At 50.4% G+C, this 25,469-nt stretch overlaps 1 protein-coding gene and 1 pseudogene across 2 annotated transcripts; both read right to left on the reverse strand.

Annotated features, from left to right (window-relative positions):
* Nucleotides 1-549: 549 nt before the first annotated feature.
* On the reverse strand, nt 550-13,238 carry LOC101701613 (sialic acid-binding Ig-like lectin 9). The gene is made up of 4 exons (XM_087200901.1): nt 13,184-13,238; nt 3,430-3,813; nt 2,951-3,223; nt 550-2,771 (listed from the first exon to the last, which is right to left on the reverse strand). Exons 1-4 carry the CDS (start codon nt 13,236-13,238, stop codon nt 2,626-2,628), a joined length of 858 nt encoding a protein of 285 aa, XP_087057027.1. The 3' UTR covers nt 550-2,625.
* LOC101708523 (sialic acid-binding Ig-like lectin 13) lies at nt 9,877-16,691 on the reverse strand (annotated as a pseudogene). The gene is made up of 8 exons (XR_015447284.1): nt 15,915-16,691; nt 15,450-15,727; nt 15,186-15,232; nt 14,638-14,764; nt 14,147-14,553; nt 13,716-13,809; nt 13,316-13,386; nt 9,877-13,014 (listed from the first exon to the last, which is right to left on the reverse strand). The product of XR_015447284.1 is annotated as a sialic acid-binding Ig-like lectin 13 (transcript).
* Between the last annotated feature and the right edge of the window lie 8,778 nt (nt 16,692-25,469).

Consider the following 25,469-nt stretch of genomic DNA (forward strand, 5'->3'; position numbering starts at 1 on the left):
TAAAAGGCCACAGCATTGAAATGAGACTAAAGTAGCCCTAGACCAAAGCCCTACACACATGTGCCCTATCACTGGAAAGCACAAAAATCAGAGAGCCTTAATAGAAAGATCAACCAAACTTGCAAGCAACTTAACTGTTGTCAAGAAAAAAGACCACTGCTCCTTAAAGGAATAAACCCCCAGCACTCCATATGCACCATTCAGAGAGAAGAGAAACTGAAAACAATATATCAATGTAAACAAAGGCCTCAAATTTTCACGAATAGAATACTCACCTTTTTCTTCCCTCCTTCCCTCTCTTTTCTCTCTCACACACCCTTGCCTACACAAAGACATATAATAATCAAATAATTGAAAGCTCGGGGTAAAAATTTACAACCAACCAGAGAAAAATACAAAGAAAGAAGTGAAGAAATAATTACAGCAGATTTCCCATAGGAAATTATGGAAGTCACCAAAACTTAAGGTGCAGAATGGAAGAAAACGTTAACCTCGAACTCCTTATGAATTCCAATTCCAATAAAATTTCCTTCTGAAACAAGAGGTGGTAAAAATATTTCCTGATAAACAACAGCTGAGAGTACTTCTCACCGGTATATGTATCCTATGAGAAATGTAGGAGATCGCCAGCAGAGGAAAAACGTACTCTGGAGAAATTTGGACGTACACCAGGGAGTGAGGAGCAGTTCCCCTGCCCCTGGTCTGTGATGCTGACAATAACCCCAGCCAGGCTCAGCGGGGTGCGGGAAAACCTCACCCTGAGCTGCCCGCAGACCTGGGATCCGGGGGTCTTTGAGGATGCAGAGGAGGGAGGAGATGGCCAGCATGGAAACAAATACAAAAAAGTTGATTTTTCTAACAACAAACTCCTTAGAACTTGATGGATTTATAGAAAAATATATTACAGTATTGATAAAAAAATCTGGATTTATCAAAACCACACAAAAGCAGGGTGTGGTGGTGCATGTCTATAATCCCAGCCCTCTGGAGGCTGAGGTGGAAGCATCTATTTCCTCACTGGCCCTCCCAAGCTTTCCATTAGAACCCCAAGGAAGAGCCTGGAGGGGAAGGGCAAGGGACTCTTTTTCAGAGGAAGAGGCAGGGTCAAGCCAACTATCTGCTCCTTGTTCCACAGAGCCGGGCAGGGCTGAGTCTCAGGACACAGAGGCCTGGTGGGTCTTCTTCACCTGTCAGAGAGCTGCAGCCTGGACCTCAGCCCCCCTGTGCTGAGAGGCTCTGTGCACTCAGGAGTCCTCACACCTGTGAGGGAAACGGTGGTGAGGTGAGAGACTTCTGTTGTGGAAGGTTTGGTCTAGGAGGACAAGATGGGTGAAGACACTCAAGGACTGGGGGCTGAAAACCTAGGACACTCTGAGCACGTTCTGCTCACCTGGTGTAGTAGATCCAGGTGAGCCGTAGGTGAGAATGAAGCTGGCCCCCATGAGGGTTCCCCTGAGCAGGGTGAGGACTAGGGACCAGCACCCTTGCTGTTCCCCACAGATTTGGGTGCAGGAACAGGAAGTACCTGGGGGAGGGGAAGGGGGAGGATGGGTATGGCTCCCCCAGGTCTGCGGCTCACCCTGCAAGGGGGCCCATCTCATGCTCACCCTGGGCAGCCAGGCGCAGGGAGACGTGGCAGGAGCCCAGCAGGTGAAATCTCCGCCATCCTCTGCAGCCACCTGGGACAGCTCCAGCACCCCAGCATCCAAGGTCTGTGGGGGGCTCAAAGCGAGGTTGCCCTGTGCCCAGCTCATCTCAGCTGGAGGGGGGCTGTCAGTGCCACAGACCAGGCACCGGGACTGGCCCCCTTGGACTCACAGGGTGGTGGCGCTGCCCAGGAGCTGTGGGACCGACCAGGCAGAGAGCCAGAGGGGCAGGACTGAGAGACCCTTCTCCGCCTGTGCCCTCCCTCAGATGCAGGCATGGCAAACAGCATCTCTGCTCAAGCATTGCAAGTGAGGGCAAGGAGGGCCAAGGGCCCATGAGACGGAAGGGTGGGTGGAGGGAGCATAAGACCCCAGCACAGGTGATGGAGATACAAGCAAGAGGTGGCCCATCAACACTCGAGGGAGGACAGGCCAGGACAACGGACCTCGATGTGCAAAACAAGGATTCATGCTGACTCAGGCAGGTTTGACATCTTGGAGGAACCAAGGCAGGTGGTGCCTTTGGGCCTTCTCCCGAGGAGCCGTGGGATGGTTCTGAGCAGGGCAGGGATGGGGTCATACCTGGGTTACAGAGCGATCCCCCTGGCTCTGAGCAGTGGAGAGGGGTCAGAAGGGAGGCTGGAGCAGGTCCTTCCTGATGAGAAGGGCCCAAGGCCCTGATAGAGGAAGGAAGTGATTAGTGACATTTTCCAGAATTCCAGTTTGCAAAACTCACTGACTTGTATTGTTTGGTGAGACCCAGCGGTCTGAAGAGGCTTCCAGGATCTGGACTTAATAACTCAGGGGGATGTGCTCCCAAAGAGAGGGCCTGCCCAGTTGTGGGCACTCAGGCACTGAGGCTTCCGGGACAGTGAGATGGCGCTGTCAGAGGGTTGCTAGAGAATCAGGACAGAAGGAGCCGCAGGAGAGGAAGAAGAGGGATCAGCACACAGGAAGCTACTGGAGGTGAGCTGAGTTGTCATAGGAATTCACAGTGACACTGGAGAGCATCACCCAGCCAGCAGGATGGAGACACCCACTCCCTCCACAGCCCCCATAGGTGAGGGCCCCTCTGACCTGTGCTGTTGGCCCTGAAGACATGGATGGACATGTTCTGCGGTGCATCTGGAACAGAAATCAGTCACTGATTGGTGGGTGGTGGCAATGAGCAGCTTGCCTGCCTGGTGTGTCTCATCTGACCCCAGCCGCACCTCCAGAAAGGGGTCTGAATCCCTGGCCCGGGCTCTCCCTGGCCCCTCACTCCGCTCCTCCCTGGGCCCTGTGTGTTCTGGCCCAGCACTCACAGGCCACACTGAGCTGGACGGTGCTCTCCACTGCCACACTGGCTCCAGGGAAAGTCACTTGGCAGGTGAGGTTGGTGCCATGGTGATGAGGTCCCGGGCTGATGGTGAGCACCGAAGAGCGGGGAGTCTCGGGGCCCAGGGTAGAAGTGAGGTTCACCCCAATCCAGGAGAAAGTGGGGGGTGTCCCCTGCTCACAAGGCCACGGCACTGCACAGGTTATGTTCCCAGGGTGACCAGACTCCAGGGGCCCCGCGATGTGGATGTCAGGAGTCTCTGTTAGAGCCGGGGAGGAGCGAGGCACTGAAGCCCTGGAGGGGACCCCAAGTGTGGCCCTCAGCGCAACAGTCCCAGCTCCGTCATCTCCCTGGCCAGCCCTCTGCCCCGTTCTTTCTGCACCCCCTGAGGAGCAGGGGATCCCAGCCCCACCCTGCTCTGCCCCCAGCCCCCATCTGTGCAGCCCTCTTAGCCTCCCTCCTTACCCATCACAAACACACAGAGCTGGTTCTGTCTGTAATTGTACTGCATGCCACTGCCTCTCTCCACCCTAAAGAAGTAGACTCCTGTGTCCTTGTTGCGCGCATCTCTGATGCGCAGGGAGCAGTTGTAGGTCCTGGGGTCTCCAAGGAGGTGGAATTGGCCCTGGGTCTCTTTCTGCACTTCACGAGATGGGTTATTTGTGACCACTGGAGGATCCCGGTCATAATTAGCCTCTTTCTTGAACCAGTAGCCCCAGGCTGGGGAAAAGTTGCTCCAGTATCTCCCGGGGTAGGAGACTCTGCAGGGTATGAAGGTGCTCTGTCCCTCCTGCACCACCACGGGCTCTGGCACTGTCAGCTGGTATCCTGGAATATTAGCCAGAGACCCTGCGGGAAAGGAAGGTCAGCTCTGTGCAGCCCCCACGGCCCCTCTCCCTGAGCCCACACACCTGCCCACAGCAGGGGCAGCAGCAGAGAGGGCAGCATCTCAGAGCTGGAGGCTGCAGGCTCCTGTGAGTGAGCAGAGAAAGATCTTTGTGTAGAGGAAGTGGCGTGTGACCATGGAAAGTGGGAGGAGCACCAGACCCCAGTGGCTCATAGAAGAGGAACTCAGACCTACATGTGATTGGGGTTTATCCCCTCTGTCAGAAGGGACCGAAACCCTAAAACTGTTACTCAGGGAGCAGAAAAGAGGCAGATGCCATGTTGTTTCCCCAGGTGAAGCACTTCCTGTGGAATCTAGGCCTGGACCAGGCCCTTGGGGATATCTTAGGCAGGTAGCACAGGCAAAAGTTCAAGGTCCTCCCACTCTGAGGTGTTTTTCTGGTCACGGTTTTTGTGTACCAGGAGCTGGGCGCCTCCTGTCTGGCTGAGGAGAGTCAGCTCCCTAGTCCTCAGGGTGGTTGGCCCTGCAGGACACAGGGTTTGGTAGGGTCTGTGTGAGCGAGAGTGAGGAGAGGTCCCAGGTGAAGAGAAGGCAGCGTCTACTCACTGATGCATTCATTCATGCACTCATTCATTCACGCATTCAGCAAACATGCAGTGAGCTGCAGGATTGGTGAGGCAGGAGACAAGCAGGACAGCACTGCTGGGGTCCCTGCCCTGAGATGCAGGATCCTCAGGACCACACCAGACACATAAGCTGCCTGTGAGCTTGCCACAGGCCATGGCGATGCATTAGGTATTTTGACAAATTCTCAGCATGGAATTGTTTCTCTGTCATCTACTCCACCAGCTTCCAGAGTGTCAGTGACACTTCCAGAATAAGAGCCATGCGGCATCCTCATGAAAATGCACACATGTTCTTTTCTTTTTCTTTTTTTGAGACAAGAGTCTCACTATGTAGCTCTAGCTGGTCTTCAACTCACTATGTAGCCCAGACTGGCCTCAAAGTCACAGTGATCCTCCTGCCTCAGCCTCCTGAGTGCTGGGATTACAGGTTTGCTCCACCACACCCGGCAGGACACATGTTCTTAATTGCAGATGAAACTTGTCCACTTTCCTGCCATTGGTGTGCTGTAAACAGTGGTGATTTTCAGTCTGTTCCTATCTTACAGATGAGTTCTTCCTTTCACATAGCAAATCTGCTTCCCACAGTTTTATGTGCCTCAGAAGACATATTTTCAACCAATATGAGGTGATTATATAAATTCTTTTTTGTTTGGTTTGTGTTGTTTTCCATCTTACTCAGTACAGTCTTTACAGTGGCTTCACCAACAGGCATAATGCGTTGGGGGTCATCGTGTGATGGGGTGTGTATCATACTGTGTTCCTTTTAATTACTGAAGGTATCACTCTGTTCCCATGAACCATCTTTTTGTTTTGTTTTGTTTTGTTTTGTTTTTGGTGCTGGGGATCGAACTCGGGACCTTGTGCTTGTGAGGCAGGCGACAGAACCACTGAGCTAAATCCCCAGCCCTGAACCATCTTTTTGTATACACTGACAGGCCGAGGAGCATTTGGATTGTTTTCAGATTTTGGTGACTGTGAAATAAAGTTGCCATAAATATGCCATGCAGGTTTTTGTGTGGATGTGTTTGGACTACACTTGGGTGAATACTTCTCTGGGGCTGCCTGATCAAATGATGAGTGTAAGCTTACATGTGTACAAAATTTCCAAACTCTTCTCCAAAGTGGTCGCACCATTCTGTGTTCTCATAACACTCTATGTGCTCTCTGTACTTGCTTCATATCCTCTTTGGCATTTGGCAGTGTCAGGATTTTTAAATTTTATTTTTGTTCTTAGCCATTCTAATTAGCATGTGTTGCTACCCTGTAATTTCTGACTTTAACCTGCAATTTCATAATGGTAAATGATGTCGAACATGTTTTTAACTTGTTATTAGTCATTCATTTTTGACCTCTGGTGACAAAGATGGTCAAATACTTGGTTACTTTTGTAGGTACTAAGGTAAAATGAATGGGAAGTGTTTAGCATTCTAATTGTTTTGAATGTACAGGTTGGTGGCATTAACCACTTTCACACTGCTGTGCAGTCATTGCCAAGACCCTTTTCCAGAGAGGAGCTCCGGCCCCTTAGAAGATACCGGTCTATTTCCCCTGCCCCTGACAACAAGCACTGTACTTCCTGTGTTGAAGAATTTGCCAATCTAAGTGTCTCCTATGAGTGGAATCAGACACTTATCTGTCCTTTGGTGACTGACTTATTGCACTTATTCTGGGTCCATCCTTGACATAGCTCATGCTGAATAATAGTGTATAACACGTTTTTTTTAACCTGTGCTTCTATTGATGGCCACTTTTGTTGCTCCCCGCTCTTAGCTATTGTGAATAGTGCTACTCTGACCATGGATGCATAAAAATTGCCTCCTCAAGCCCTTGTCAATTCTTTGAGGTCTAATGGTGAGAACTGCTTGATCATATGATCATTCTATTTTTAATTTTTTGAGGAACCCCTGTACTGTTTTCATAGCAGTTGTACAATTTTACATTCTCAGCAGTAATGCTAAGAGTTCTAGTTCCTTCTCATCCTCCTCAACACTTGTAATTTCTCATTATTAAAAATAACAACATCAGCAATGGGTATAGAGTGGAATCTCATTTTTACTGCATATATTTCAGATGACATGATATTTTGGTATTGTGGATCTGATTTGCATTTCTCTAGTAATTAGTGATGTTGAACATTTTGTCACGTGACTATACTTTGTCCTTTTCTAAACACAGATTTTTGTTTCTTTTCTTGTCCAGAAAAAAACTGGGATTTTTTTCATTTTCTTGTTTTTCAGATTGTTTTTGTTTTGAAAGTCCTTGGTATGCTCTTGATACAAGATATCCTCTAGTTATAGATATTTTCCCATTGTGTGTGCATTTTCTTTTCTCTTTTTCAGGGCACAAGGGCTGCACCCCCCAAATGTGTGCTACCCATGGCAACACCGTCATGTGTGTGAGGATGCGGAGGAGCAGAGCGAAGATGAGGACAGGAGATGAGGTCTGGGGCACATGGGCGTTCAGAAGGTCATGCAGCTGCTCAGCAGGCAGAGCAGAGTCCCCAGGGGAACCCAGGCCTCAGCTGCCAGAGCTGTGGGTGCTACTTGTGAGTCTTTGCAGATGTGATGGAGTCAGGGCCTGAACCAGTGAGGCTCACCCCGGATCACCCAGTTGGCTCCTCGATCCAATCCCAGGTGCCCTTGTACTGGGCAAGCAGAGGAGGTTTTCCTGCATATTGAGGAGGACGGGGCCAATGAACACAGAAGCAGGGGCTGGTGTGACACAGCCAGCAGTCCAGCGGACAGCAGCCTCACATTCCTGGAGAAGCCAGCATTGGCCCCTGGCCCCCAGGTCCCTACTTGGGGCACTGCCCATGGAACTCTTAGATTTGGACCCTGGAAGAAATGACTTCAGCATTTTGCCACCCAGAACTGTGAGGGAATGTCTTTTTTTTTTCCCCCAAAGCAGGGCTTTTATTAAGAGACAGAGCTGCCGGGCTGTCTCAAACAATGGCGAGAGCAGCAACCAGGGGCTGGCTGGGTGAGGTTTATAGGGGCTGGGGGAGTGTGGTGGATGCAGACGATTGGCTACAACTGGGGGTGAGGTGGGAAAGAGCAGGTCTTTGTTCTCTCTGGAATGACTCTTTCCCTGTAGGCAGGGGCCATTTTAGGACGCAGGGGTGTTGGGGCCATTTTATCTAGCAGAGAACTCTATCATTCCAGACTCTTGATATTATTACGGATTAAGGGCGGAGGTCTATTTTTGGCAGCTGCTTCCTGCTGGCACCGGGGCGGTAATAAAGGGTAACAGGTCTGGGTCCTTCGTGATGGTGGCATGGTCTCCCTTGGTGAGAGGTTGATAACTGTCCATAATGAGTTCACTGACTGTCTGATTGGTAAAGGCCCGCAACTGCTGCAAAGATGTAGGATCCTGTAGAGAAGGTTCCCTTAGGTCTTGAATCTTTGTTGATCTTGAGGGGCTGGGGCTAAAATATTGGCTATCCTCATAGCCCAGTTACTTTTTCAGTTTTGGTCTCCAAACCAGGAACTGAAGGCCGGTGTGGATGTTAAGCGTCAGCAATGGCAGGAGTGAAGGCCTCTGGTTGGCTGTTGGCTTGGCAGGGTCGGAGAAGGGAGGTCTGGAGGCCAATCAGCCCAGGCCAGCGGGGGGATCCTTGGAAAATCCTGATCACATCCCTTCTGGGTGTCTGGCACCAATAATGAGAGAAATAAAATGAGCTGAAACACAAACACCCACGGCAGGGCTTTCATTAAGGGACAGAGCTGCAGGGCTGCCTTGAACAGTGGTGAGGACAGCTGGGAATAAGTGTCTTTGTTTCAGACACCAGCTGTGCGGCAATTGCTTCAGTGGCTTGGAGATGATGGGAGAGGAATCATGGAGCAGCTGTGGACAACTGCAGAGAAGAATAAGAAGCAAGTTTCTCTGTCCCATGGCCATTTCTCTGGTCCGCTTCACAGCCACAGTTTCACAAGGTTGCTCCTCATCCCCATTCCCTTCTCCCAGTTCTTCCCAAACTTTCCCTGGTTAGTTTTCATACCCTCTCCATCAGTCCATTAAAGCTCTGTGGTCGGGGATCCTACACCAAATACACCATCAGCTCCAAGTGGATGAAAGGCTCGAACGTAAGTCCTGAAGCCCTGGAAGCCACTGGAGGACAGGGAGGGAGCGGATGCAGGCATATGGGAGATGAGCCCCGAAGCACAGGCAATAAAAACTAAACTAGACCAAAATAGGAAACTTCTGCACAGAAAAATAAGTAATCAGTCTGGGGAAGAGGCAAACAATAGAAAGGGAGAAAATACTCACAAACCACACAATGGGTGAGGGCTTAACATCCAAAACACGTGAGGAACATAAAAATTTCATAGCAAGAAAATAAATTGCTCTAATGAAAATTGGAGAAGACCTGAATGTAACTTTCTCAAAAGTGGATCTATGTGGACAGCAGGTATCTAATAAATGCTCAACATCATGGATCATCAGGAAAATGATGTCACCTCACCCTTGTAGGGACAGCTATTTTCCTAAAGAGAAAAGATACTCAAAGAAGTCGAAGAAAAGGAACCCGTGTACACTCTTTGTAGGGTGTAAGTTAGTATAGCCATTGTAGAAAACAGTAAGGAGATTTCTCAAAAAAATAAAAACAGAACAATCATGTCATCCAGCAATTCCATTTTTGGCCTAGACAGATAAGGAAATGAAATCAATATCTCAAAGAGATACCTGCATTCTTATATCCCTTATTATTCCCATATCCATCGCAGCACAAAATAGCTAAGATGCAGAAACAACTATGTCCTTGAATGGGTGAATGGGTACACACATGTGGCGTTCACACACACACACACACACACACACACACACACACAGGCACATTCAGAGTGATTATACATCCATAGGAAAGGACCCTGTTCTTTGCAACAACATAGATGAATTTAGAGGATATTATGCTATGTGAAGTAATCCAGGCATAGAAAGACAAATATCACATTGTATCATGTTAAGTCTGAAAAATTCAAACTCTTCCAGCAAGAGTGCAGAGGTGGTGGCAAGAGTCAAGACACTGGGAAGAGCATGGTGAGAGGTTAATGAAAGGGAGTAAAGTTGCAGTTAGACAGGAGGAACAAGTCCCGGAGATCTGTCCAGCATGCTGACTACGTTAATCATTTCAAAATTGTATGAGACTGAATTTCAAATGTTGTCATCACAAAGCAATACAAGAAAATAGTGCCAGATGTAAAGCAATCTTTTCATGGATGGGAGTGTGTTATTTTAGAAGGCAGAGGTGTCAATAAATATGCAAAGTAATTCATATGTGACTTAGCCTGCTTTAATTTCACAGTGCAAATGCACTTTGAAATGTTGCCGTGACACCATAATTATATGTTATTTCTACTGGTCAAGAAAATAATAAGGTGCAGAATGAATACCTATATAAAATTGCACCACACAATATAAACATAAAATTTTAATTTTTTGATTATACCTGGACGAGCAGAAACTATTTCTTGAACATATTCAAAGGTGATCCAAAGGAAATTATTAGGATTCATAAACAAAAAGCTGCTGTTACGAAGGTCACCAGTAACAAGCTTCCCCTCCCCTGTGTGTGGTCACCTCTTTCTCACCTCCCCTGGCTTCCCTTCACCCCAGCCGTGGGCCCTAACTCTGCGGCCCAGACCCTCTCTCCCTGTGTTGCATCTGCTCCTCCACAGAGCAGGACTCCAGCGTTCTGGGCGCTCCAGAAATGTCCTGCCATCAGCCTTGCTGTCCCTCTTTCCCTTCCTGACCACATCCACGGGAACCCTGTCAGCCCTGACCCTCCACACGCATCAGACACGTCCTCAGCGCCCCACCTCCCTGTCTCTCACCATCTGGCCTCCCCTGTGAGCATCCATCTCCCCCTTCCCTTGGCTGAGTTTGGATTTGTTTTTTAATGTTCAGTCTTTTATTTAAAAACTATAAACAGTCACCAGAGCAAAGCAAGCCATTCTATAACATAAACTGTTAGATCTGTATTTTTTACTCCACATCCTAAGGACACAGCAGAAATGGTGGTTGGGAGGCCTTCCACATTTTTGGGTGCTAATAGAACAGGCAGTTACAAATTTCACGCTGGGTGGGGGAGACAATTTGAAGAAGTGAGCAGTTGCGGAGCAGGAATGTGGTACAGTATTAAGAATGGAAGAATAATACAATAAAATTCCGCATGATATTAAGATAGAAAAAGTAGTGAAGAAAATATCATACCTGCACATAATGCATATATAACACAGGAGAAAACCTGTATGAAATTCCATGTATTTGAACCAATTTACATATACAAAAAATTCTGTCCAAGCTCTGAGCTTGCACATGACAAACGTTTATAGGGGATACACATGAGGGAAAACCAAAAAATACCTTCAAATAGTTTTTCTTCTACGAAAATGACATGAGATATATTATTCCATACTCTTTCAGCCAGCAAAATGAGTTCACAAGGTGTGGAATACAAGAAAAAAGGAGAAAAATATGTTCCCCTAAAGGCTCATGTGCTGAAAACTTGGTCCCCGCCTGTGGTGCTCTCGGAAGGCGGCGGAACCCTTGAGACATGGCACCCACTGAGAGCAGGTTAAGACCCTGGCGGAGGCCCTTGAAGGCCATACTGGGATCTCAGCCCCTTCTTTCCTCTCCCTGCTTCCTGGCTGCCATGGGGTGGACACTTCCTCCACCACACACTCCCGTTGCCAGAAAAGGCCCAAAGGCCACAGACGGAAACTTCTGGATCTGTGAGTTGAAATAAACTTGCCTGGTGGTAGCAACTTAGGTCACTGGAGGTGCAGCCTTGCAGGAGACACTGGGATCCAGTGCCTTGCTATCTCTTACTGCTCCTCAGCTGGCAAGAGGTGAACAGACCTCAGCCCTGCACTGCCACCTTGATTCGCCATGGCATTGTTAGCAGCCTGGTGGGAGGATTCCTTGGTCCTTCTGTTCTTGATGAAGGAATTTAGTCAAGACACAGAAAGTTGTGAGAGTAAAGGCACAATGATACAGAGAATGAAAACAGCAGTGCAAGGCCAAAGTGCACCTTAAGGGAAAGGGTGGGCAAAAGCCAAGGAGGCAGTTGTACAGTGGCATTTCGTACACAGGGCAGTAACTCCTGGGCTTAGGCACTGTAGTGATTATCACTGCTTGGTTTCTGCGCTGATCATGCTGATTTCGTCTCAGATGTCACCTTGGAATGTCACCAGGAAAGCTGAACGTCTGGCTGGTGTTAAGAATTAACCACCCTGTGGTTCTGGCTGGCCATGAAGTGCAGCTGAGCACTCTGCACAGCTGTGAGGCCTCATGATGCTGTATAGGGCCTGTGATCTAATAGCTAACCATAAATGTATCATCTGCTGAGGTCTTCATTTATTTAACTCTAATTGGCAAAGCATATTGTTTTGGTCCTCCTAGTCCCTCAGCCCCACTGATGTCTAATTATTGCCTGACAGCACCACAGGCCCAAAGTAGTGGGGCCAAGTGACCATGGACTGAACCCTCTGAAATCATGGGCCAAAACAAACTCTCCACTCTTGTAAGTTGTTTATCTCAGGTAGTTTGTCACAGTGGAGGGAAACTGATGAATACACCCTTCTCTCTGATGCTGCCAGCACTTGCACTGGCCTGTGCTCCCTGTGAGCAGGCAGCCTTGGGGTTCTTGGTAAAGTGAGCCCAGTCAGGGCTCTGCATCTTCTGTGGGTTCTGCCTCACCGCACGGAGCCCCAACAGTCTGTACAACAGAGCCCCAGCCCCCGTCTGGCCTTCCTCTCCCCTAAAGCACAGGCCCTTGCTTGCAGAATGCACCAGGCCTGGTCTGGCCAAGGGCCCTCACTGTTCCCCTTTCCCTCTTCCTGAGCTAATTCTTCTTAGTAAAACTCAGACCGTGCTTCCGGCCACCTTTGAGTCTTTGCTCAAACATCACTCCTCACTCACACCACCAGACACAGAGACTGGCCCCAGTGTTACTGATCCTCTCCCTGCCTGCTTTCTCTACAGACACCTATCAACACATCTGGCTCCTGGTTGATCGGTTCTTTCCTTTTATTTCCGTTCCTCTTATCTCTAGAATGACAGCTTCTCAATGACAAAGGTTGTGTTGCTCCAGGCACTGAGGCATCCCTGGCACCATGAAAACATCAGCTTATGGCAAGAGCCCAGCATTAGTCACCAAAGTAGTTCATAAGTGGTGGAGAATTCCTCCACCCAGAGTCGTACCCAAGGATTGCACACACATAGGCACACACTCCTAACTGACACTGTAGACCGAGCCTGAAGGGTGACCAGCCCTTGGGTGGGCAAAAAGTGGAAGGGACAGGAATTGCACACGCAGTCTCAGGTCCCAGAGGGCCTGGCCAGTGGCTGTGGTGACAGCTTCATCCAGCATGGAGAGGAGGCACTGGAGCAGAGTCCAGCAGGACACAGGTCGTGCAAGGCTTGGTCCAGGAACGGCATCTACTCGTCTCTTTCCACGGAGAGCAATGTGGAGCAAGTGGACTCTGACTGTCTGCACACACACGCCGGAGGCTGGTGTTGGGAGAGACGAGGCAGGAGTGAGTGAGGTGGATTCAGTGGCCAGGGAAGAGATGAGGGCTGGGAATGACCAGGATGGAGAAGGGAATCAAGGTGAGCAGGGCTCGGCAGGGAAGAAGGACCAGTAAGTCACTTATGGGATGGAGAAGATGCAGACTGTTCACAGGGGAGAACCACATGCCGCTCCTGGCTTAGAGAAGGGGCCACTGAGTCATGGGGACATGGGGACCCTGGCCAAAAAGAACTGGGCTCAGGACGATGATGGTCAGCTCGCCTGCGGCCATGCTGAGCCAGGCATCCTGGAAACCTCCCGGAGGAGGACTCCAGGGGCACTGGGATGCTGAACAGCTGTGTCGCTCACCTGAGAGCTAAGCCATGACAGTGTGCATCTTCGCTGCAGGCCCGGGTGCCTTTTTCCTTTTCAAGTTCACCCTGCGTGAAGAGAGCAGGGCCTCTCAGTGTGGGCACTGGGGGTGCAGAGGGCAGTGGTCACCTCACCTGTGCCCATTAAGGGCTGGAGGGGGTGACTGAGAGAGAGGAGGTGCAGCCCCCAGACCTCCTCCATGGGACAGGCTCCCTACCCACATCAGGCCAGAGCTGGGGAGACATCAGCCCCTGTGAATCCTCACCACTCACTCAGCCCCTGCCTGGCTCCAGGTCCCTTTGAACTCTTTGCATCTCCCAGCAGTGGGAGTCTGGGGTTCAGTGGGGTCAGGCTGCCCCCCCCCCACACCTCCTCTCCACCCCTGGGCAGCGCTCACCTGAGGAAGATGAGGCAGAGCCCAAGGAGCAGGACCTTGACAGCCACCTCTACAATGGTCACCAGCACCACCTCGGACATGGATCCTGGTTTCCCTGTGGGAAAGTGAGTGCAGCTAGATTTTCCTGCTAAATTACAACCTCAGTCCCTCCTCTCATATTAGCACTTGTCATGGACCTCCTAGACCCTCCTCATCCCTCAGTGTGAGACCATATCAGCCCAGGCCTCCCCACCCCATACTCCGACTCTCTAGGAACACTCAGAGGCCCTGGAGCCCCAAGCCCAAGAGGTACATTTGGATCATGCATCTGTCTTGAGGCTGAGCAGAGTGCACCCTACCCCACTGCGGAGCCACAGGGGCTGTTTGCTCAGAGACCTGGGAGCTGCAGGTCCCTCCTGGCCTGGGCTTGGGAACAGCCCCTCAATATTCACCCTGCAGGGACAGGCTCAGCGAGACCTGATGGGAGCCCAGAGCGTTCTGCGCCGGCAGGTGAATTCTCCTTCACCCCTGAGGTGCTCTGGGGTCAGCTCCAGTACCCCAGGGTTCGAGGGCTCGGAGGGACACAGAGTCAGGTTCCCCCAGGACCAGCTCAACCTGGCAGGGGGGTGGCTGTCGACCGCACAGAGCAGGCGCAGAGCTTGGCCCTCCACGACTGGAAGGGAGGAGCCGTTCGCCAGGGCTGTGGGTGCTGCGGAGAAGACGCAGAGGGCCTGAGCGACGGAGACACCGAGAGAAAGAAGGGCGCTGGAGTCCAGAGAGAGGCACAGACTCACGGACATGGACTGAAGCACAGGGAGACACGCACTTCCGCCCGTGAGGGCAGGCATGTAAGCCTGTCACAGCAGTACCGGGCCACCCGACCCTCGCTCTCGGTGACCCGGCTGTGTCTCAGACTTAGGAGCTGACACACTGACACACGCACTCGTATGGAAGTAGACACACATTTCTGTCCGAACCATGCGATCAGTGCCACGGCTGTCCACTGGCAGGAGAGGCCCGCGGAACGCAGAGAAGCAGGGCCGTGTGCGCCAGGGACCGCGGTGCCCTCTCTGACCTCAGGGGGACAGGCTAGGGTCAGCGCAGCCTGGGAGTCACGGTCACTCCTGGGACAGACTGCTGCGTTCTGAGTGCGTGTGTGCGTGCGTGCGTGTGCGTGCGTGTGTGTCTCCCTCCACCAGCACTTGGATGGAAGCTATTGGGGGAATAGAGAGAGAGAGAAGGGTGGAGGCGGATCCAGCGGAGGGGCGAGGAGGGGCCTGGAGAGTTCAATTCCGCTGCGTGCGAGTCGCCCCATCCTTGCGGGGCCGAGGGGTCTGTGCAGGAGTCTGAGGGAGGGAGAGGCCGGTGGGGCCGTGGGTGGGGAGGAGCCACTGGGTTCCCCAACAAGGGGTCTCTGACCAGGCCGCCTCCAGGGTGCGCAGGCCCCGTCCCCGCCCACCCCGCCCGCCCCGGAGGCCCCGCCCGCCGCACCTGCGCCTGCTCCGGGGCCACCGTTACCGTCAGGTTCCGCGGAGCGTCTGGGGCAGGAGACAAGGCAGGGCCGTCGGTGGCCGTGGCGAGGCGGGAACATCGGCCCTCCGCCCCAGGGGCTGCAGAGGCGGGAGGGGGGAGGCTGCGCCCTCCGGCCCCTGCCCCAGCCCCGAGATTCCAGGACCGGCGCCCAGCCCGGACCCAGCCCCTCTCCCGCCCCGGAGCCCTCTCCGTCCGCAGCCCGCCTTCCCGCCCAGCTCTCACAGGAGATGTTGAGCTGCACGGTCGTCCTCGTGGTCACACTGGCCGCGGGCAGAGTCACCTGACAGCTGAGGGCGGTGCCGTGGTCCTGGGGCCGCGGGGTGAGGGTGAGCACGGGGGAGCTCGTGACCGCGGGGTCCAGGTGGGACACAGAGGCGCCCGCCCAGGAGAAGATGGGGGGCGTCCCCCGCTCGCAGGCCCAGGGCACAGAGCAGGTCAGGTTGCTGGGGCGGCCGGGCTGCAGGGTCCCCGGGATGAGGATGCCGGGGGTGGGGTCAGGGCTGGGAGGAGAGGGGACCCCAGGATCAGGACGGAGGCTCTGAGGTGGCCTTGAGGGAAGCCCAGGCCTGGCCCCTGCTCCCCGGAGCCCTAAAACTTAACCCCTAAACCCTCCCAGGGGCGGGTCCATCCCAGCTCTGCCCGCAGCCCTGTCTTTCCCTCTGGCTGCTACTGCAGCCCGGGCCCTACCTGTCACACGCACAGAGACCGGGTATGCTATGTAACTGTATCGTTTCCATCCTCTCTCCATCCGAAAGACGAATGACCCTTCGTCCTTCTTCTGGGCGTCTCTGATGTCCAGGGAGCAGTTGTTGGCTCGCGGATCCCCAGTGAGGTGGAATCGGCCCTTGGTTTCCTTCTCCACCGGTTGACTTGGATCATTTGTGGCCACCACAACAGTCTGTCTTGTAAACCCAGCCTTTTCCCGGAACCAGTAGCCGTGAGCCGCGTCCAACTCAGTCTGGTCTTCATAGGGGTGGGTGAACTCACAGGGCACATGGACACACAGGCCCTCCTGCACCGTTACCGGGCTCTGCACCTTCAAGGAGTAAGCCTCTCCCCACACCCCCTCCTGCACCCAGAGCAGCAGCAGCACAGGCAGCAGCAGCAGCAGCAGCATGTCGGTCTGGAGCTGCGGGTCCACCCAGGGGAGTCTGCTCCTCCTCCAGCCTCTACTCTGAGGAACCCAGAGTTGCAGGACCTGCAGGAGGCCCCACAGGAAGAAGGGGTGAGGTCAGCATGGGGGCCTCCTCCTGGGAGGAGCTTCAGACCTGCCAGCGCCAGGGCCTAGGCAGCCCTTGGAGATCAGCCACCCACCACCCAAGTCTGCTCCTGGGATCCTGGAGCCAGAGGGGCGAGAGATTCTCCCCAGTTCACCCCATGCAGGGACCAACCCCATCGCCTCCCTCCCTGCTGATATCTTTCCCCTTGGGTGACATTTTCTGCAGTGTGAAAATGGGTCGCCTCTGACCAGACCCCCATGTCACCCCTGAGGCCATCGACATTTGCGGAGTCTGGGGTGGGACCCAGGGACAGGACGGATGGAGAGGCCCAGTTACGTGAGCCACAGTCTCCCCTCCCCTGCTCAGCAGCCACAGTGGACACACCCTCCTTGCACAGTGAGGTCAGCACAGCAGACCTGGACTCTGTCCCCAAGGGGCCACCACCCCAAGGGGAGACCATGAATCTCCCAGCATCCAGAGCTCTCAGGAGCCTCAGTGTGGGGTGCACAGGTGGGGCAGAGGGTTGGTCTCACCCAGGTTGGACGGTCAGTCTCAGGAAGGCTGAGCAGGGGAGGCACTGGGGCGGTGCGGGTGAGCATGCTGAGTGTTAAAACATAATGAGGACCCAGAGGGGAACCTGGTTCACAAGCGGCCTGAGGAAGTGAGGTGGTCATTACAGAACAGCGGGGACTTGGTAGGGAAGAAAGTCAAGAGGAAACAGGCATATTTTGAAAGGGGTAAACTTCTCTCTTTGTTCTGGAAAGCTGAACTTCATGCTGGGGATGGAACTCAGGGTTCCATGGTTTATAACTAGATGTCCTCAAAGGCCTCATGTGCTCATAGGTGGGGCTTTTGGAGGTGATTGGGTTTTGGGCCCATTACCCAGTGACTGTTTCCAGACCCATGCTGCTCCCTTTCAAGGAAACCACTGGACCTGTTCCTTTTACCTTTGCTAGAAACTGCAAGGCACAGCCTGAATGGGCTGTTGCTGCCCATTCCAAGGGCAAGGAAGGTGGAGACTGTGCTGTTGTTCTGCATACCTGTTCCCATTGCCTCCTCCGCCCATTCCTGACCAGGAAGGGAAAGCACCTCCCATCAGACCAAGGAGTCAGCGGTTATGTCACACCAGTGAGGCGAGTACACGACGCAGCAGGGATCTGCGAAAGCCGCCGTAGCCCCGGGCCCTGCTGACCCTCGGTCTTGTGACTTATTTAACTTCTTTCTCTCGTGGCCACCTCTAACCCAGAAACGTACAGGGACAGGAATCTGGAAGTGCAGCTCCAGCCTGGCTGTGGATAGAACCCAGAGCTTCACAGGGTCCTCACAGAAGACTCGGAATTGCCATTTAAAATAATCCTTGTAATACCGAAGGTAGCAAAGTTGGTTAGACAAGTGGACTTCCGATTTTGCCTTCTCCCTATTAGCTGGAGCCTGTGTGGGCCACTGTTTCAGTGCTGCGTTGCTGCACGTCAGAGCACCCCAAACACTTCACTGCATCGCAACCTGCTGCAAACCAGCTGGGCCCCAGCCAGGGGGCTTCACTGATACCTTTGCCCTGGGCTTTTCCAGATAGTTGCACTGAGATGGTGGCCTTCACTGGGCTGCACGTGTGACATCTGCTGGGCACAAAGGAGGGCAGTTGGGGTCAGTCAGTAAGAGCAGGGGTTGCTGGGTTGTGGTACAAGGACTGGTGGCCCAGGTGGTCACAAGTGGCCCTGAGTGAAATGTACAGTGACCTGCAAATCACCCAGGAAAATGACATTCCTAATCTTTCTCCCTTACTAAGATGCTGTCCTACAGTCCTGTGCCCTGTCACCTAGGGTCATCTGTCTATTCACAGGAGTTCTGTCTCCTCAGGGTAAGGGGCAGGATAAGGCTCATCTCAGCACTCACCATGCCCAGTGCTATAACAAACAACCAGAGGCTGGTAATTTACAATGAGTAGAAGTGTATTTGGCTCACAGCTGTGGAGGATGGGAGGTCAAAGAGCGTGACTCAGCATCTGCTGGACACTGGTGAGGTCCTTCTGCTGCAGTGTAACAGCAAAAGCCATCATATGATGAGTCAGAGCCAGCATCCAGCTGGGGTCTCTGCTCCTCTCCTTGTAAACCCCCTAATGCCATGGCAGGGCCTGGAGCCCACAGCCCCATCCATACCTAATTTCCTCCCAAGGTCGCCACCTCCAACAACTTTAGGGGTTAAGTTTCCAACACATAGGTTTTTGGGGAAAACCCTAAAATCACAGCACTTGAGTTCTGTTTCTCTGGGGAAAGCAGACTAACATAGACAGTAATGAAATAGCACCAGCAAAGTCTCCTGGGCTGTGTTCCAACTCTCTCCGTGAGGACAGGAGCCCCTGACGCTGAGAGCCTGAGAGGCCAGACACATCGTGCTCTGTAGGTCCACACTGCCGTCCTGGGTGCACAGAAGGGGCAGCTGCAGTGGAGTCGGGGACCCAGCAGGAGCTGGGCTGCTTAGCATCGCTGTGGTCATGGATGGGGATTCCTGTCCCCGGGTGCAGGAGGGCCCTCATTCACATTTGTGACCCTGGGAGCCTGGGCTTCGCTCTGCCCACCCTAAGTGACCATCTGAAAGCACAGATTTATGGGGGAAAGAGAGTGAAGCTGATGTGCAGCAGGAACTAAGGTGTGAGTTACAAGACAGTGGGTGTCAACAAGGTGACATTGGAGTGGAGGGAAACAAGTCCCTAAGGTTGGTCCCTCATGGCAGGGCTGGGCTTGGGACAGGGGAACAGGACTGGGAGGTGCACAGATGGTCGCCAGCAGTGTGAGTCCAGGCAAGTCTCCCTCCGAGTCTCTGGAGTGGAGAAGCAGCGATCTCACTGAGGCCTCACAGCCCTGCGCCTCTGGCCACCGCCGGGGCCTGCAGAACCAACAGGTCTCGGATCCAGGTTGGCCCCTTTAATTCTAACTAGGTAGGGCAGGAGATCTCAGCCCCCCCTTAGGACTTGGGGACCTATGGTAGGGCCCCCTGAAGTGGGGTTGTCCTGCTCACCCAGTGTAGTAGATCCAGGCGAGGCCTAGGTGAGGAGGAAGCCTGCTCCCGCGAGGATCCCTCTGATCAGGGTGAGGACCAGGGGCCAGGAGCACTAAACTTTCTAGAACTAAAATCAGCAGAGCTTTACTTCCAATTGTAATTTTTCAGTGATCCACTCACTCATTTTCCCCTCAACAGCAACTCAGCCAACTTCCGCCTGATAAAAGTCACACAGCTGGGCATGGTGGTGCATGCCTCTAATTGCAGCAGTTGGGAGGCTGAGACAGGAGGATCACCATGATCAAGGCCAGCCTGGGCTACATAGTGAGGCTGTGTTTCAACAAAATTTCACACAAGAATCTCACTTTCCTGGAGATCACGTCCTTTGAGGAATGTGGAGGAGTTGTGAAAGGTAGAGTTTGGCCTCTGTTAGAAGGGGGAGTGCAATGGATTCATAGCCCCCCACCAGGGGCTGTATTTATCTTCCCTGTCACAGTCTTCTCCTTTTTAACTTCCTCAAACACACCATGCAGAGAGGATGCACGGAATTGTGAAATCAGAGTATTGGGTTCCTCTGTTTACCACATGCTCTGTCTTCTGATTGGGAACTGCACAGATGTTGCCACTTTATATGCAATGTGTCCATCACAAATGAAAGAATCTTCACCCTGGCAAATGAATTTTATGAAAGAAATCTGAGGCTTCCCACATCATAGAGAAGACTGGAAAGGTTTGTTGGGAAGGACAGTCCTCTGTGAGGTCTTGTGCTCTTACTCATCTTGCTAGGTGCTCAAAAAGTCTGAGGCCGTGACTTCTCTTTAGCTAGACAGGGTCTCAGGGTGGAGCCTTGAGGGGGGAGACAATGTCTCCTTCCAGGACAGAGAGCAAGCTCACCTGCTGCTTGCTATAAAGGAATGAGATTCTCCAGATGTCCAGTTTTGCCACTTGGGCCTAAAACTCTGAGCCTGAGGTTTCTCTGAGCTTTGTCCTATCAACAGAGTTTACTGAGCTGCTCTTGGAGCCAGAGCACACCCAGTCCTTATTCCTATATGCGCACCATGGGGCAGGATAGGGACCACTGAAACTTCCCTTATAGACAGCAACACAGCAATCCGGAGAGTGATTGAGGAGGAAGAAGACCTGGAATGAAAATGTTTGCCAACCAACAGGATCATTTTAAAATTTCAAAACGATATTGAGAGGTTATTGTGTGTCAAGTACTCCTCTGGGTGAAGAATACAGACAAAAATGCTTCCATCGGGTACCACAGGTCCAGTGAAGACTTCCCCGGGAAGGGGCAGTGTGGAAGCATTGCCCAGGGCCCCAGAGCTGGGCAGACACAGAGCCAGTACAGCCAGGTGGGACACCTGCTTCTCCTCCTCGGGACAAGTTACCCTGTGAGTGGAGAATGTCCAGTGCAGGCAGGAGAGTTTGCTAATGACCCCCAGAGGTTTCAGCTCATGGTGACCCTGAAGGAATCGGTGGGAAGCAGACCTTGCCGGCTTCCAGTGCCATCCTGAGAGTTGCCTGAGTCTAGAGCAGGGGAGGTGAGAGTGGGCTCCTGGATGGAGAAATCACCCTGTGTGGTGAGGTGAGAAACCCCTCGGGGAGCAGAGGAAGGCGGAGGCCAAGAAGCTGGGAGGACACCAGGGTGAGGGTCCTAGGAGAGGAGGAACAGGACCTGGAGGAGGGGACATGCAAAAGGAAGGGAAGAGGAAGTAACATGAGCCATTTCCAGGAAGGGAAATTTGCAAGACTCACTGTTTTTGGGGTATGGTGGGTGACAGGGAGACATCTTTTGTGACTCTGGGGATCTTCTTTTGGATAATGATGGATAATGATTTTTGGATAATGATTAAGAGAAGAAAATGTGATAGTGTGGGGATCTCAGTAGCCTGGAGAGGACAGAAAGGGGTGACAGCCATCAGGGGAGAACATGAGAAATGAGCAGAGAGGAAAGAGGGCCAGGGCTGAGCTGTGGAAACTCACACCCAAAGGGACCTGGGCGGAAGGAGAGGCACCACCGAAAAGACCACAAGCGGAACCACAGCATGGGGCACATTTCCAGCAAGAGCAGTGACAAACTGAACCTCGTTACCAAAACCAAAACAGACTCGGCCAAAACTCTACGGACACCCCTGTGTCCCCGGATGGAAGACGTTCCCTTGTTAGAGCCGCTGATCTGTAAAAAGGCAGCACACGGAAGACTGACCATGTTAATTTTTCTTGAAGACTGTATAGTCACTGCTTGTCAGGAGGGATTTATTTGCACATGGGGAAGGCCTGGTAAAGTGGTAAGTTTTAACCCTTAATGCTGCACCAGATCTAGAACTTGAATAGGTAGTGATTTCTTTTCTTGCGGGAGGGGCGGGGTGTACAATGAATGTGAATGACACTTCTTACTCTTAATGTAAATCTAAATGCATCAGAGCCATAATTTTGGATACTGCATGCCATGTAATTCCGAGTCATTTGCTAATTCACCTTCGAGCATTTAAAACTATATAATCAAACTAATTGCCAGCCGAGTCCGTCACCCTCCAGGGAGCCCGTAGAGCCCCGGGTAGCGATCCTGCAGTTTAGGGAATCATGACCATGGGGAGCAATGACTTCAAACGCTGAACTTAAATTGATGCTTTAACTGGAATATTTTTCTTAACCACTCAACTAGAATATTGTACACCAGATCAGAGAGTGTGTTCAGTACAGATGGCCATTAACTGTCATTTATAGTCCAATTTTTTATCTTAATCATAAAATGTTTAGGAATCTATGAAATTTAACTTTAGGAACAACGCGTTGGGTAGGGTTGATGATATTATTTTTACATTGTTCTGGCAATCCACAGAAAGAGAAGAGCCTTAATTTTTAAAACCCATTTTAGTCATTTTATGACAATTAAAATTGTTTAATAAACATCTTTTTCCAAAAAAAAAAATGAAGTTCATATAGATATTATGACTAGGTACTGATAAGAAGACATTGCTATCTTTTAAGTATATGAATATTTTTCTAGTTGGATAAGAAAGTTCATCATATGTCAGAGATACAAATTGAATCATTTATAGATAAAGTAATATATTTTAGCAATAGGGGTTATAGATAAAACAGGATGGGGCTATTATGCTTAAAATTATCAAGAGAAGGGATCATATCATATATTCTATTTGGCTTATGCCTGAAAATGTTTAACAATGCTCAGTTGAAACACACCAGTGAAACACACATCTTCCATTACAACCAAAACCTCAACCAGAATATCTGCAGGAATAGTAGAACACATGTCCCTTTCTGGGGTTGGCAATAGTTTTAAAAAAGAATTTTTAAAATGTTCCTCTTAAAGAATCTATTACACTGACATTAAAGACATTCACAAAAATGTAAAACAGTGCCATCCCTCCCACTGACTGTTTATCTCCTCTTCCTCCTCCTCTTCCTTCTCTTCTTATCCTTCCTCCATCTCTCTCTCCTTTTCTCTCTTCCCTTCACACCCTCCTTTTCTCCCTTCCTTGTATTTACTCTTCCTTCCTTCCTTTTTCTCTCTGAGGATTGAACCCAGTGGAAAAACCAATTCCCAGGACCTTCACATTAAGTTGCATTACCAGCCTTTTTCTTTTTGTATGGAAACCAGTTGCTTCAGTAACTGGTTACTTTGCATTAAAATTATTTACATTAACACATTGAATATGGTATTATAATCGTAAGGAATTAATCTACAATTTAAGAATTTTTCACTTGTAATATCTAGTCTGGAAAATATCAATAGATGACATTTACCACATGAGGTCCTCAAGGACAGGTTTGGGTCCATCCTCAAAATTCAGTTTTTGGGGGCTGGGGATTTAGCTCAGTGGTTCTGCCGCTGGCCTCACAAGCGCAAGGACCCAAGTTCAATCCCCGGTACCAAAAAAAAAAAAAAAATTCAGTTTTTGTCTGGTACTGAGAATTGAATCCAGGGTCTTTGCACTTAGCTATGCACTCAGCCCTTTTTAGTTGTATTCTTTTGGGGTAGGATCTTGCTAAGTTGCTAAGTTGTCCAGGCTGGGCTTGAATTTATGATCCTCCTGCCTCAGCTCCCCAAAGTGCTGAGATTACAGACATGTGCTGCTACACCAGCCTAGGAAGTGGGATTTTTGAGAGGTAATTTTGAGTGCAAACCCCTCATAAATGAGGTCAGTTTCCTTAAGAAGAAACACAAGAAAGATGAAGATAAGGACGCAAGGAGAAGATGGGCATCTGCAAACCAGACACTTGGTCTGCTGGTACCTTGGTCCTTGACTTTCCAGCCTCAAGAACTGTGGAAAATAAATGTCTGGTGTTGAAGCCACAGGCTGGAAATATTGTTATAACCAGTATGTTATAACCAGTTTTCTGGGAGAATTTTTAAACTATCTTCTAAAGGAAAGCCACGGGGTGAGAAAAGTTTCCACACATAAAACTACAGAGACTCTTATGAAATGTGAAGGTGAAGTCTTCTTAACTTAGTAGAAAAGTGAGCAAGTTTCAGTAACATGAGCAGTGTGTTCTGAGCCATCTGGGCGGTGCTCATTTAATGACCATGGCTCCCTCCACCAGAAGGTGCAAAACTAAACCCCTGACAGCACCAAGTGTGAGTGAGAGGACTGAGCAAGCAGAGAGAACGCTCTTGTACTTTGGGGAGAGCATAAAATAGTACAGTCAATACAGAAAACTACTTGCAATTTTCTACTAAAAGTGAACATACACCTTCATGACCCAGCAATTCCACCCCTAGGCACAGACCCAGCCTCTGTTCGTCAGTAGACATGCACAGGTTTTTTTGTATTGATTGTGGCCAATCTGATAACTGAAAACAGCATCTCCTTGGGGATTTAATTTGTATTTCTATTATGGCTGATGTACGACATGGATGATCTTGTGTCTGAGATTTCTTATCATCATCAATACCTAGTAATACAATCAACACTTGATCTATCATACTAAGATCACACACATGTTAAGATTTAAATACAAATTTCACCAGAAATACAAGGATGAGGCTCATGACAAGTGACACTGAGAACGCAGGTGAGCCACATCTAGCTTCTATCACAATCTCAAAGACAATGCAATTTCTTCAGGAAATATATACAGTACGATGAACAAACATGAAGAGAAACATAAGTAGACTAGAAACGACTCAACATACTTGTTAGATTAGAATATGTGAACAGACTGGATCTTAGTCTGATAAAGTGCTGAAGCTAGAATTTTTAAAAAGCAAAAATAATCTTGCAAAAAACCCAGTATATGCATCTTTATAGGATAATTGAATATTACAAAAGTGACAATTGGGCTCTATTATGTCAGACCATAAAAAAAATCACCATTTTGTAGATAAAAATGGCAGAATAGTTACATCTTGTATAAATTAAACGCCATCAAAGTGATAACATTAAGAGAATCGCTGTATAAGTTTGTAAGACAATTGTATGAAAATAAAATATAAAACATTTCTAGAATAGAAAAGCCTTCAGGGTCTGCATGTCCCCCAAGTTGCATCTGGTGATATCTAAAGATGTTTTTGATTGTCACCACTTGAGGGTGGGGCAATGAGTGTCCTGGCATCCGGTAAGTAGAAGCTAGGGATGCTGCTCTACTCCTACCCTCCCAAAGCACATCAGGAGCGCCACGTTGAGGAACTGTTCCAGGCAATGTTAGGTCTCTACCAATGGAGGGTGACCTGGGAGAAAAGAATGTCCTTGTCTGCCTATCTCTGTCATCCTTTCTTCCTTCTTTCTCCATCCCTCCATCTTCTGTTCCCTGTCTTTTCCTTTCCTTCCCATGTAAACCCTCCCAGAGTGGCGTCAGCATTGCTAAGAACCGTGTGTGTGTGTGTGTGTGTGTGTGTGTGTGTGTGTGTAAGAATTCCTGCTTTTGCAAACACACTGAGCGAAAGGACCTACTTGCAGACCCTGAAGGCTTTCCTATGCCACAAAGAACAAATCCTGGGATATTCTCCTGTGCTTCTGACTCCTAACTGATATCTTATTTAAATGTACAATTG

This window comes from Heterocephalus glaber, unplaced genomic scaffold (assembly GCF_053883595.1).
Source record: "Heterocephalus glaber isolate CG9 unplaced genomic scaffold, H.glaber_assembly_v1.0 deba00001745, whole genome shotgun sequence".
Taxonomy (NCBI): Eukaryota; Metazoa; Chordata; class Mammalia; order Rodentia; family Bathyergidae; genus Heterocephalus; species Heterocephalus glaber.